At 45.6% G+C, this 14,449-nt stretch overlaps 1 protein-coding gene across 3 annotated transcripts in view; it reads right to left on the bottom strand.

Moving 5' to 3' along the window:
- Window positions 1-14,449, bottom strand: part of JADE3 (jade family PHD finger 3) — an 89,223-nt gene that overhangs the window by 43,796 nt on the left and 30,978 nt on the right. For all 3 annotated transcript variants that reach the window (XM_030571378.1, XM_030571388.1, XM_030571398.1), the window contains exons 2-3: window positions 2,453-2,512; window positions 220-302 (exon numbers count right to left, since the gene is read on the bottom strand). In XM_030571378.1, the coding sequence (XP_030427238.1) occupies window positions 220-302; window positions 2,453-2,512 (143 nt within the window). The remainder of the gene's footprint in view (window positions 1-219; window positions 303-2,452; window positions 2,513-14,449) is intronic.

The raw sequence follows: 14,449 nt of genomic DNA, 5'->3' as shown, positions 1-14,449 counted from the left end.
CCCCAGCAGCCAATTTGGGCCCCAATTACCACTACTTCCATACTACTATCCAAACATCCTGTTTGTGGACTGGGAGCATGCAGTTTCATTTGAAAGATTTTACAGTTAACAGAACCACCTCTCTCCCCCAAAACCCCACAGTTCAAAGCTTAGAGACAAAATATATACATTACAAAATAATCAGATTACCATAATCTAAACTTTAACCGTTGTTCTCACCTCAGCAGGTTTCTTTTGTTCATTTGCTGGAGTTTTTGATTTACTCCTGTATTTAGAACAAGAAGAAAACGAAGTGGAAGGGCCTATTTAAAAAAAATAAATAAAATACCAGAGTTTAGTTGTAACCCACTGAATTTCACATAATTCCTCAATATATTACAAGGCACGATAGACTAGAATCATCTTTCTGGGTCATTGTACCCAAACAGGAACTCTCATGAAGTCTGTAGGTCTGACCAGAGCCTCTTCTCAATACGTGTAGTTTCAGAAAGAATAAGTGAAACAGTGATCAGAATATCCCCTGATCTGTCTGATACACACCAGGTGAGAGCAGAGAGGACAAGATTATGCAGATTCCTTCTCTTCCACCAGCAGTGTTCCCTCCAATTTTTTTACATCCATGTGCGGAATCAATTTTGTTATGTGCACCCATTTGGAGGTCATTTGTGGTGAGGGTGTGGCTGAGGGGTTTGGAGTGTGAGAGGGGGCTCAGTGCTGGGGACAGAGAGTTGAAGTGCAGAGGTTGAAGGTTCTGGAGGGGGGTGAGGGCTCCCAGGTGGGGCCAGGGACGAAGGGATTGGGGTTCAGGAGGGGCTCAGGGCTAGGGCAGAGGGTTGAGGGCTCTGGCTGAGGGTGTGGACTCTGGGGTTGGGCTGGGGATGAAGGGTTTGGGAGGGAGCTTCAGGCTGTGGCAGAGGTTTGGGATGCAGGGGGTGCGGGCTCTGGGGTGGAATCAGAGATGAGGGGTTTAGGGTGAAGGCTGCCCCAGGGTTGCAGTGGGGAGAGAGGACTCCCTCCACCCCTCTCTTGCCACAGCAGCTCGGGGATGGGGGAGTGGCACCTCTCCTCTCCCCAGCAGCTCCACCAGGGGCAGGCCAGGGGAGGGGCACCTCTTCCTGCCTGCACGGCCCTTAAGAGCCTGCTACACAGCCATGCAGCTTACAGGGAACTTAGCTTTCCACCCAATTCAGGCAATATTGACGGGAGCAAGAGTACAGGAGGACTGAGGGAGACTAGAGAATCAAGATGGTGTTAAACTAAAGTGCAGAGATGCACAAAAATCACTGTCACTGCCAGCGGCAGCACCAGCGCTCCAAGCGCATGCCTGGGGCGGCAAGCCGTGGGGGGCGCCCTGCCAGTCCCTGCAAGGGCAGCAGTCAGGCAGCCTTGCCTGCGGGAGGTCCACCGGTACTGCAGATTTGGCAGCGGGTACGCTGAATCCACGGGACTGGCGGACCTCCCACAGGCAAGCCGCCGAAGGCTACCTGACTGCTGTGCTTGGGGCGGCAAAGAAGCTAGAGCTGCCCCGGTCACTGCACTGCAAGTTCTTAAGAAGATACTGGCTCAATCTGTGATGCAATATATCATGTTTGTGTGACTCAAATGCAACATCAGCTGCTTACAGTGTCAGATTTATGCAATGCTTAATAAAAACAGATCAGTCACTGCCCTGAAGAGTTTACACAATTTGATCTAGGGCCTCTAAACCCACAACTCAGTATCTCAAAAGGGAAAGACAAAAATATAAACCAAACGAGTGCCAAGAAAACTAAGACAAAGTTTAAGATATTTGGTAGATATTTTTTCCATTTAGATCTCAATCCTGCAAGCTGATCTGCATGGGTAGAATCCTGAACCCCTGTGGAGCCCAACTGCCATTTATATAAATGCTAAAAAGGATGTCCTATTCATCTCTAGGCACACTTAACATGAGTGTAAAAACGCATCCTAAGTGAAGTATTTCCAGAAACATATATATCCTCCCACAAACAATTCTCTACCCCTACAATTACAATTTTTCCACTGAGGCTCTGCACAGGCATAGACAATCATTCACATGGATCATCTTACAGAATTAGGGCCTCATAACAAACACATGGTTCAAATAATATATATTTTATATATATATACTTCTGACTACATCCAATTTTCCTCTTGAGAGCGCACGCTCTCCTGCATTATGGAATTTTCTCTTAAAAGGAAAGATGTACACATTAGTTCAAAGTCTGCACAAGATTCAGATTCTCTTCCTGAAATAACCAGGGTTTTTGTAATTTCATCTCTGAGATAACAGATTTCAGTATTTTGAATTCTGGAGAAAAGCAAAAAAAAAGGAAAGGAAATAAAACTTTATTTTTGTTATACAAAAGAGGTAAAACAGTTTGCCCTCAAACCACAGGAGGAAACCACAAGAGGGTGATAAAGCAAAGAAAGATTAATGCATACTACTTACTCTCATTGTCTGAACTGTCACTGGTGCTTAGATGCCTGTGGCGTTTCATCCTGACGCATCCTAAAGACAGAAAGAAAGTTGATATCATCCATTCTACCAGACAATCAAAGGACTTGCTTACACACTTCCCCCCAGTTTGGACTATGGGGGTGTGAATAGCAGCTCATACCAAGCTGCTGCACTGTAACTTCTCTGTATGATGCTGTGGGCGCAAACTAAGAAGTTCCTAATTTGCCTCCATTAGTCCTGTTTCAAAATGACGACATTAAATGAAAAATAGGAACCTTTTAGTTCACATCTGCAGCATTCACACAGGGGAGTTATCATGCAGCACTTTGGTGCACACTGCTACTCACACCAACATAATCCAAACTGTGGGGCAATGCAGACATGCCCAAAGTCTCTGTGGATCCTGCTGGTTCACAGCAGGCTAGTCACACACAAAGCAGGATTTCTCTGAAGAGTTTTTTCAAATATGTAAATATCTGGTGATCTAGCAATAGTTAATCACAAACAAAATGTAGTGGCCTGACACACAGAGCTCTATTTATGAGATTTAATATCCTCAGAGTTAACCACAAACAAAATGTCCCCTTTAAACTTTTTTTAGAAGCAAGTTCAACCAGCTCAACACTGGTTGCTTTCTATATCCCACCTGCTCAGGTAAAGGAAGAGTTGCCATGGTGGCAGTTGCTAGTGGAGTGGACAGAAGCACAGAAATAAGATGGCAATAGACTAAGACAGGGAGATAGATAAGTACAAACCACCTTTAGATAAAAGAAAAGAGGGTTGTGTGGACACGTAAGGGTATATTTTATATTGAAAGTATTCAGAAACTCTTAAGAATCTTAATTTAAATAGTTAGACCAGAGCTTTATTTAACAGAAAAGCTTAGATAGCAGAAGTGCCCTTTCAAAAGTCTGAAAATGAGAGTGTCAATAACAATTCTATGACTGCATCATTGGTTTCATAATCCAACATTTTTCAGGCTGCTGTTTTTAAAAGTTTAGAAGACAAGAAGAGAGAGGAAGGAAAATTTGTGCCAAAAGAAAAAAAAAAAAGAGAATAATTTAAAATATCTGACAGTCCAATCGAAAAGTGTCAGCATCAATCCAAATACATTTTTACAGGTCTATATGCCCCAGTGACAGTGTAATAAAAAATTGATAGTTGACTAATTAAAATGATAGCCTTCTCACAAAATTAAGGGAACTTGGACATCTAAACTGGGTTTCTGCACCTCTGTATCTCAATTCCTCACCATGCTTGATTGAAAGGCAGCAGCACCACATTAAGGAGTTTGCTGTACCAGAATTGCTTGTCCATACCGTAAGCGTACTTCATTAAATGAAAAACTTCCTTCCTATAAAAACTGCTAAAAAAAAAGACTAGAAAAGTTTGTATTAAACACTTATCAGTAGTTCTTGAGATTACCCAAAGCCCTTGGAATAAACAGAATTTCCAATACAGGGAGCCTTTCATAAGGCTTTGAATTCTAGTGGAATTGTTAAATTACGCAAAATCTCACGTTGAAAAGCAGTGGAGGGCTCTGCAGCAAAATGGGTGTGTCCTCCTTCCAAGCACGACAGGCAGGGATGGCCACTTACACCCTGGTAGGTGAAGCCAGGCCTGCACCCCCGGAAGGAAGTATAAAAGGCTGACCCTGCAGCTCAATCGGACTGGAGCTGCCAAGGGAGACAGACACTTCTCCTCTACTGCTGGAGCGGGATGCCAAGGAGGACCTCTGCTGTCCCAAGGACTTGCCTGAGCTTCCAGAGTGCCCCATCACTCCAGACCCCAAGAAGCTGCTGAGACTAGCATTGGTGGTGTTTCCTGGGGAGATGGAGGATGACCCCTGGATGCAGATACAACGGGGGGGGCGGGGGTCGCCTAGGGACAGCTGACAGTAGTCTGGCTGCAGTGCTGCCTGAAGACAGGTCAGCATGTTGTGGCTGGATTCTCCACTGACCCAGTAGCAAAACACCCTGCCACTTTTTGGGCCCTGGGCAGGGAGCTGGGTGGTGCCAGATCCTCCTACTCTCCTGCCATCCTACCTTAGGCCAGGAGGCCTGTGTTAGTCTACTGTCCACCAGAGCTAGAACGCTAGATTATTAATTGCTCTGCCCTGCCCACAGGCCAGAACCTTAGACTGCTTGGTGTCCGCCCTGCCTGAGACTAGACTATTCACTGCTCTGCTAGAGCCCTAGACTATTTGGAGCTCCCCCTTGCCTGATGGCTTGAGTCCCAGAGCCTGATGACTGCCCAGTCCCACTCAGAGGGCCCGGACACCCGAGACAGCTAAATTTCCCATTGTTCCAGACTGCTTCTAGGAACAAGATAAGGGGGCGTGGACTCCCTCCGAGATTGACAGGAAGGGACAGCCAGGCATTTTTACAGGCTTGAATTTACAGAATATAATCTTAATAGCAAATTTATGTTCAAAGCATACCTTTGATGTCCTTTCTCTAAAGAGAAAGATTTATACACAGAGAAATTGAGAGAAAAAACTGCATTATTAAAGTTAAGACTTCAAAATTCTTTGTGCGAGGACACCTATTCTATTGAAGTCTTTTTTGGCTGAGGTGGCATTTGTGTAAGTTTGTGCAGGAGACAGTGTTGCCAAGTTTGTTTTAATACAAGCTAAAGTAAAACAACTGCTAATAACGTTAATGTAAATGTGTACAATGGGTAATATAATTCTAAATTTATGAACTGAACTATACAAGAAAAGAAAACAATTATCACATCTATGGCTATTTTAGTCTTAACTTGGCCCTTACTATATAAGATTCATCTGAAGCTAATAACTCAAATAGTGACTCTTCTCACACTGAAGCAACCTTGTAGAAACAAAGCAGCCACACCCCAGCCCAAGCTTACGTCCCAATAGGAGATCTTCCTCACATTTTCCAGCCCTGCAGAATTTCAGCTATACATAGAAAATAAGCATAGAGTGGGCTAGCATCAAACCAATGAACTGTTACATGACTCCTTTTGGGCATGAGACACTGAAGAACTCCAAAAGTATTAGAGTTGGAGGGGTTCCACTTTAAATAAGTTACTGGGGCAGTGTGTTTGTAGGAGTATTAGACTTAGGCCTCATCTACACTGCCACTTTACAGTGTTGCAACTTTCTCGGTCAGGGGTGTGAAAAAAACACACCCTTGACCGCCACAAGTTTCAGCGCTGTAACATGGCAGTGTAGACAGCGCTCCTGCAGTGGAGGAGATGTGCTCCCCTCGTGGAGATGCCGCGACTACACAGCCATGTTAAAGCACTGCCTCAACAGCACTTTAACATTACTAGTGAAGATGTGCCTTTAGGGTTAGCTGTTGGTGATGTGATAGTTGCCGATGAAAATTATCATAGTCTTCCCTAAGACTGAAGTTTAAGGTTTGACCAACAAAGCCCTAAATGGCTTGGTGCTCACGTCACCTCATGCCATACCGTAACAGACAAAATCACCAGAGATGTTCAAGCTGAACTCCCCTCAGTATAAAAGGGCGGGCTTTCTCTACAACAGGATGCTCTCCTGCATCCAACGAAGTGGGCATTCACCCACGAAAGCTCATGCTCCAAAACGTCTGTTAGTCTATAAAGTGCCACAGGATTCTTTGCTGCTTCTCCTGGCTTTGAAACTTGCTCCCCCTTGGTTTGAAATATCTCTAATCTGTTGACTTTCTGGATATGCTGCAAAGAGGGAGACTGCTGGAAAACTACTTCTTGGGTGTGCATAGGGTACTGTTCCTCATTTGCTTTTTAATAGATGGATTGAGTGGTTGCTGCTGGTTTTGTTTTTATATTCAGTTGAGTTTAAGCAATTGTTAAAGCTGCTGAAAGCTTAGTATCAGTTATAAATCTACAGTGTGATAGCACTGCCTTGTTATGTGCTATGAACTCAGCTGTTTAAAGAGTGCAACATAAACATTTGCCTGAAGGAGATAAACATGTCAAGGGACAGCACTATAATAGAAATAGTACACAAAGCCTAGTCTGCATTTGGCAAAGATAGTGGGTAGACAGGAGATGCCAAATTTAATTATGGCTTATACAGAGAGAGATGAGCTGGAATGGCCAACATAATAGCTACTTTCATTTACAGATATAGAGAAAGGAAAGAAAGCAGCTGAGCTCTAAAGTGTTTAGCACAACTATGAAAACAATTCCGTAGTTAAAATGGGGGTTTCTTTTAACCTATTAATTAGGTTTCTTGGAGCATTCTCACAATAGCTCAGACAGTGTATTTACACCTCTGTTCCAGCCAGTAGAGGGGGGAAAAAAAAACAAAAAAACAACCACTCATTGCTCAAAGGACAACATCCCTAAGTTAGCAATATTGTTATATTCCAGTCTGAGTCCAGCAATAACTGTAAATACAGTAGCCATGAGCAAAAATTTTTACACCACTAACATACCATATGAGTGAAGCATCCAAGCTAACAGAGTGAAAGGTATCTAACAGGTCAGAAGTTCCATGCTTTTTTATGCCAGGGTATTAAGAACATAAGAACAGCCCTACCGGGTCAGACCAAAAGGTCCAACTTGCCCAGTATCATGTCTTCCTATAGTGGCCAACACAAGATGCCCCAGAGAGAATGATCAGAACAGGTAATCACCAATTGATCCATGCCCTGTTGCCCATTCCCAGATACAATATAAAACCAAAAAGTTTTAGCATCATCCTGGTGGGACCATCTGCTCAGCTCCTCTATAATTCAAGTTATACTACATGGATTGTCCTCTGAGGAAGAGAGTTTCTAGGAGTAATCCTCCTTGAAGGTTATCCTATATGAGCCCCACAGAGTGAGACTACCAAATCAGTTTCAAGATCAAATGTGAGAGTGCAGAGCAATCTCAAAATGGCAGTCCAGACACTGAATCAGAAGATGTGTTTAAATACAATTTGTATTGCTACACTAAAGTATACAGAAAAGCTCAAGTTGCTGCCCTGCACAACTTGTATGAAAGACATTCTGCTCTTGCCAACCAGAAGGCTAACGGTGTCACAGAAGAGTAAGCTTTCATCCCAAAAATGCGGTGGTCTCATCTTGTCAAGTAAGTCTCCTGGATACTTAGGCCACCAGGAAGAGGATGCCAGAGTCACACTCTCTTTAGGATTCAAATAAGTATGGTTCTTGAGATCTAAAAGTAACTAACTTTTGGGGGGCAGGCTGGGAGAACAGCCTAGCCACTTCCTCATCTACACAGAAAACAAAAGGGTCCCTCCATTAAACAAAAAACCCTGCAACTCTCCTCAAAAAAAACCAAACAAACAGCTGCCAAGAACCTTGTCTTTAGAGTAAGGAACCAAATGGGAACCCAAGTTTCAAATGGCTGATCTATCAAATCATTCAACAGCAGGCTAAAATCCCATGAACCAAGGAGGCAAAGTGTCAGCAGATCTAAAAACAAACCCAGAAAACCCAATGCTTCCCAATCCCTTTGAAAAGAAACTGAGTCAGATCCTTTACTACTGAGTATCTGCTTCTCAGATTAAAAGAAATTAACTCAACCCCTTTGCAAGGCCCTCCTGGAAAAGGAAGTTAATTCATACCTGAATGTGACAACGCATTAGGGTTTTCCTCTCTAGACTAGCCCACAAATGTCCTCTGAGTATGGTACACTGCAATAGTTTCACATAGAAAGAGCAACTCAGTGAAGTTCTCCCTCTCAAATGTCATATCATGAACACAGGTAAAGCAAGGTGCTAAGCAAGTATTAGACTCTGCGCAAAGACAGGAGAGAGCGATTGTTGACTAAACTCTCTCCGTCACGGACCGTACATCCTTGGAGCACATTAGTGCTCCAACGAATTTCTCAGCCTTGCAGGATACCATGTTATTACTGTCCACTGTATGTTTAGAGTAGGAGGGGAGAGGGTTGTGGGGAACCCCCACTCTCAAGTTTTCATCATTCCTCCTCAGGAGAGATCCATGGAATAGTCTTGTAAAGACCACCAGCTCAGAAACAAAATGATTGAATGGTACCGTAAAAGGTTACACATAGAAATAGTCCAGGCAAGATGTTTTAACACCCAGAATATGTGAAGACTGCTATGCTAAGACCCACGCTGGATAACAGGCTGAAATATGGTCCCAACTTTTCACCACTCTGGTGCCACACAGAAACACCTTGTCCATTTGGATACATTAGTAAATCCACCAAGGAAGGAATCAAGATGATAATTTTGTGCATAATTATACTCACTGCCTTCAAAGCACACCCCCAGACACTTGCTATTGCTACCATGGCTTTTAATTCAGAGTGAGCGTTAGTTAGCCAGTCATAAACATGGGGATGTGGCCCTGAATTTACAGCCTTCCATTACTCCTGCCGCTGCCCATTTCTGCTAAATAAGAAAACTGGTCACAGAGAAAAAGGCCTGAATTCCAGGGAATAGTTACGGGCCACTACATCTAGTCTATAGCAAATGCAGTTCCTCCACCCCAAGTCACCCCTCTCCCAACGGGCTGTCAATTCTGTTGAAGCAATCTACACTAAAGGTAGAATGTATTTTCCACAGAGTCCATTAGGGACACTTTACCTTCTTGCAAGATATCAGCCCAGCCTTATAAGTTTCTACCAAAGGAGAAATCGTAACATGACATTTGACACATTCTGAATGACAGAAAGTTTCCAGAACAGACAAGTAAAAGACGATTTCCTATCACTGGTATCCCATTCCTCATCCACCATCTCCTGGAGAGATTTATGTACTCTTGAGAACTTTGCCTAGCTTGTCAGTACTAGCAAAGATCAGATGTGCCCATGGAGATCCTCAGCCTTTAGTACACAGCGGCAGCCAGTGCATCCCTCGGCCTGCGCCGCTTCCTGCAGCCCCCATTGGCTTGGAGTGGCAAACCGCAGCCAATGGGAGCTGCGATCGGCCGAACCAGCGGACACGGCAGGTAAAGAAACTGGCCCATCCCACCAGGTGCTTATCCTGGCAAGCCACGTGCCAAAGGTTGCCGATCCCTGTACTAGTGTCACTGAGCTGACTTACTTCAAGAATGCCAAGTTCAGGGAAGTTTTATCTTCATCATTCCCAGATTCCATCAGGGGTATTACAGGCTGTAAAAACTAAGACACTATTTCCAAAGGCTTGTGATAAGTAATTCTAAGTCCTCACTATAGTCTTCAGGACACCTGAAAGGACTTGTTTTTATTTAGCCTGAGTAAAGGCTATTGCTTTCCACAACATCTGTGCAAGAACTGCGATCACCCATCAGACCAGGATCATTAGTGGCAGGAAGAAACTGAGTTTGGAAAGGAGAAGGCTGCTAAACAGTAATCCTCATGGATCCCCCACCATGGGAACCTATTTGGAGTCAATCTGAGCCTTCACAGAGGGTATGTCTACACTACGGGATTATTCCAATTTTACAGAAACCGGTTTTTAAAAAACAGATTGTATAAAATCGAGTGCACACAGCCACACTAAGCACAGTAATTTGGCGGTGTGTGTCCATGTACCAAGGCTAGCGTCGATTTCTAGAGCATTGCACTGTAGGTAGCTATCCCATAGTTCCCGCAGTCTCCCCCGCCCCTTGGAATTCTGGGTTGAGATCCCAGTGCCGTATAGGGCAAAAAACATTGTCACTGGTCCTTCTGGGTACAGCCTCACCCCTCCCTCCGTGAAAGCAGCGGCAGACCACGGTTTCGCACCTTTTTTCCTGGGTGAACTGTGCAGACGCCATACCACGGCAAGCATGGACCCTGCTGAGCTCAAGACAGCAATCATGGACATTTTAAAGGCCTCGTGCATTGTCGTGCAGTCTATGCTGAACTGGGACCTGCAAAGCCAGGCGAGGAGGCGGCGGCTACGGCAGAGCAGCGACGAGAGTGATGAGGACATGGACACAGAATTCTCTCAAACTCCGGGCCCTGGCACGCTGGAGATCCTGCTGGTAATGGGGCAGGTTCTAGCCATGGAACACCGATTTTGGGCTTGGGAAACAAGCACAGACGGGTGGGACCGCATAGTGTTGCGGGTGTGGGACGATTCCCAGTGGCTGCGAAACTTTCACATCCGTAAGGGCGCTTTCATGGAACTTTGTGACTTGATTTCCCCTGCCCTGAAACGCCAGAATACCCAGATGAGAGCAGCCCTCATAGTTGAAAAGTGAGTGGCAATAGCCCTCTGGAAGCTTGCAACGTGAGACAGCTACCAGTCAGTCAGGAATCAATTTGGAGTGGGCAAATCTACTGTAGGGGCTGCTGTGATCCAAGTAGCCAAAGCAATCACTAAGCTGCTGCTATGAAAGACTGTGACTCTGGGAAATGTCCAGATCATAGTGGATGGCTTTGCTGCAATGGGATTCCCTAACTGTGGTGGGGTGATGGATGAAACCCATATCCCTATCTTGGCACTGGAGCAACAGGGCACCCAGTACATAAATCACAAGCGGTACTTTTCAATGGTGCTGCAAGCACTGGTGGATCACAAGGGACGTTTCACCAACATCCACATTGGATGGCCGGGAAGGGTTCATGACGCTCGCGTCTTCAGGAACACTACTCTGTTTAAACGGCTGCAGCAAGGGAATTACTTCCCAGACCAGAAAGTAACAGTTGGGGATGTTGAAATGCCTATAGTTATCCTGAGAGACCCAGCCTACCCCTTGATGCCATGGCTCATGAAGCCATACAGTTGAACAGGCAGCCTGGACAGTGGTCAGGAGCTGTTCAACTACAGGCTGAGCAAGTGCAGAATGGTGGTAGAATGTGCATTTGGCTGTTTAAAGGCATGCTAGTGCACATTACTGACTCGCTCAGACCTCAGCCAAACCCATGTCCCCATTGTTATTGCTGCTTGCTGTGTGCTCCACAATCTCTGTGAGAGTAAGGGGGAGACCTTTATGGCGGAGTGGGAGAATGAGGCAAAACACCTGGCCGTTGATTATGCGCAGCCAGACACCAGGGTGATTAGAAGAGCACATCAGGAAGTGGTGCGCATTACAGAAGCTTTGAAAACCAGTTTCATCACTGGCCAGGGTACAGTGTGACTGTTGTGTTTGTTTCTCCTTGACGAAACCCATCACCCCTTGATTGACTCATTCCCTGTAAGCCACTCACCCCCACCTGCCTTCGAACACAGCTTGCTTTCTAAGGAAATAAATTCACTCTTGTTTAAAAATCATGTATTCTTCATTAAATAATTATAAAAAGATGGAGAGAACTGACAAGGTAGCCCGGGTGGGGTTTGGGAGGAGGATAGGAGGGAAGGAAAAGGCCACTAAAAAAATTTCATGACGACAGCCTTTTGGTTGGGCTGTCCACTGGGGTGGAGTGGGCGGGTGCACGGAGCCTCACCCCACGCGTTCTTACTTGTCTGGTGGGTGAGGAGGCTAAGGAACATGGTGAGGAGAGAGGGTAGTTATACAGGGGCTGCAGCGGCACTCTAAGATCCTGCTGCTGTTCCTGAAGCTCCACCATACGCCGGAGCATGTCAGTTTGATCACGCAGCAGCCTCAGCGTTGCATCCCGCCACCAGTGATCTTCCTGCCACCACCTGTCCTCACGTTTGTCCCTCCTGTCCTCACGGTCACTGGCATCTTTCTTGTACTTTGATACCACGTCCTTCCACTCATTCAGATGAGCTCTTTCATTGCGGGTCACTTCCATGATTTCTGAGAACATTTCATCTCGTGTCTTTTTTTTCCGCTGCCTTATCTGAGATAGCCTTCGGGACGGAGCAGGGAGGCTTGAAAAATGTGCAGCTGCATGAGGGAGGGAAAAAAGGGAGAGAAGTATTGAAAAAGATACATTTTACAGAACAATGGTTATACTCTTTCACAGTGAACACCACTATTCACCTTATACAGCACATGTGATTTCACTACAAGGTTGCATTTTGCATCTTAATATTGAGTGCCTGCAGCTCTGGTATTAGAGATCTCACAGACGCAGGTCCTGTCAGCAAAATTCGGCTTGCATGCGGCCATAGTAAGCCATTGTCTTTTGTCTTCTGCAACCTTCATATATCCAGTGCCCTCCTTTCCCAAATAGCAAGCAAAGCCCGTTCAGTGCTGCTTCTTTCCTGTTAACATGCAGCAGCAGAAACCACCCCCCCATCCAATTCTCTGGGATGATGGCTTTACCCCACCCCCCCACCACGTGGCTGGTATCATGGAAGATTACTGCTAAACACCCCCCTCCGCCCCCCACCGTGTGGCTGGTAGCAAGGAAGATCCCTGCTAGCCAAACGTGAAAAAGCTCAGCGCCAATCACACCTCCTCCCTTCCCCTTGCTTGGCTACATGCATGGAAGGATTTCTTTTAAGCCACAGGCAAACAGCCATAGGAATGGCCATCTCTGTCCCCTTAATTAAATTCCTGAATTTCAACCAGATTACCATGAACGATATCACTCTCCTGAGGATAACACAGCGAGCTAAAGAACGGATGTTGCTTGAATGCCAGCAAACACCAGGACCATACGCAGCTAGGCTTTGTCATGCAATGATACCAGATTTCTTGCTACATGCATGGCATGGGTCAAGTGTCCTACCATGGAGGACGGAATAAGGCTGCCCTGCCCAGAAACCTTCTGCAAAGGCTTTTGGAGTACCTCCAGGAGAGCTTCACGGAGATGTCCCTGGAGGATTTCCGCTCCATCCTCAGACATGTTAACAGACTTTTCCAGTAACTATACTGGCCGCGAATGCATCCCAAGTCCTCAGGGCAAATTAATCATTAAAAAATGCTTGCTTTTAAACCATGTTTTATATTTACAAAGGTACACTCACCAGGGGTCCCTTCCATGGCTTCACTGTCTGGGATAGTGGCTTGGGAGGGCTGGGAGGGTAATTCTGTCAGGGTCAGAAAACGCTCCTGGCTGTTGAGGAGAACGGTGTGCTGTGTGCTCTCTGCAATCTCATCCTCCTCTTCCTCCTCCTCATCTTCCCCGTCCGCAGAATCCTCAGGCATGGCTGAGATTACCCCCACCTCGGAATCCACAGACAGGTGGGGTACTAGTGGCGGACCCCCTAGAATTGCATGCAGCTCAGCATAGAAGCAGCATGTTTTCGGCCCTGCCCCGGACCTTCCGTTTGCTTCTTTGGTTTTCTGGTAGGCTTGTCTGAGCTCCTCAACTTTCACTCTGCACTGTACTGAGTCTCTGGTGTGGCCTCTCTGCATCATGGCCTTGGAAATTTTTTCAAATGTTTTTTCATTTTGTCTTTTGGAAAAGAGTTCTGTTAGCACAGAATCCTCTCCCCACACAGAGATCAGATCCAGCACCTCCCGTGCAGTCCATGCAGGAGCTCTTTTTCGATTCTCAGGAGACTGCGTGGTCACCTGTGCTGATAAGCTCTGCGTGGTCACCTGTGCTGGTGAGCTCTCCACGCTGGCCAAACAGGAAATGAAATTCAAAAGTTTGCAGTGCTTTTCCGGTTTACCTGGCCAGTGCATCTGAGTTCAGATGACTTTCCAGAGCGGTCACAATGGTGCACTGTGGGATACCGCCCGGAGGCCAATACCATCAAATTTCGGCTACACTAACCCTAATCTGACATGGCAATACCAATTTCAGCGCTACACCCCTGGTCGGGGAGGAGTACAGAAATTGGTTTTAAGAGCCCTTTATATCGATATTAAGGGCTTCGCTATATGGACAAGTGCAGGGTTAAATTGGTTTAACGCTGCTAAATTCGGTATAAACACATAGTGTAGACCAGGCCAGAGTCTTCAAGTGTAGGAAAACAGTATTGAAATCCTACCCAAAGGATGTAACAAATCCTGTAAAAACAGGTGTGGGTTCAGCATGCTGATATACTCCATGGCAGGTGATGTCTCATAACCAGGCAGTTCTACTGCTGGGAGCACAGTAATTAAAGGATCAGATGTGAGACCCAATGTCCCAAGACTAGGCAAGCCATATTATATATAACTACATTCCCACTTCCCATCGTCAAACCAAATTATCGTGAATCTCCCGCACATTTTATGCCAAGATACATATTTGCAATGAAAGGTTTTTATTCTACTCTCCACTTGT

The sequence above is a fragment of the Gopherus evgoodei genome, chromosome 1, assembly GCF_007399415.2.
Source record: "Gopherus evgoodei ecotype Sinaloan lineage chromosome 1, rGopEvg1_v1.p, whole genome shotgun sequence".
NCBI lineage: Eukaryota > Metazoa > Chordata > Testudines > Testudinidae > Gopherus > Gopherus evgoodei.
Note: the sequence above shows the minus strand (reverse complement) of the source record. Positions and strands in the feature narration are given on the sequence as shown.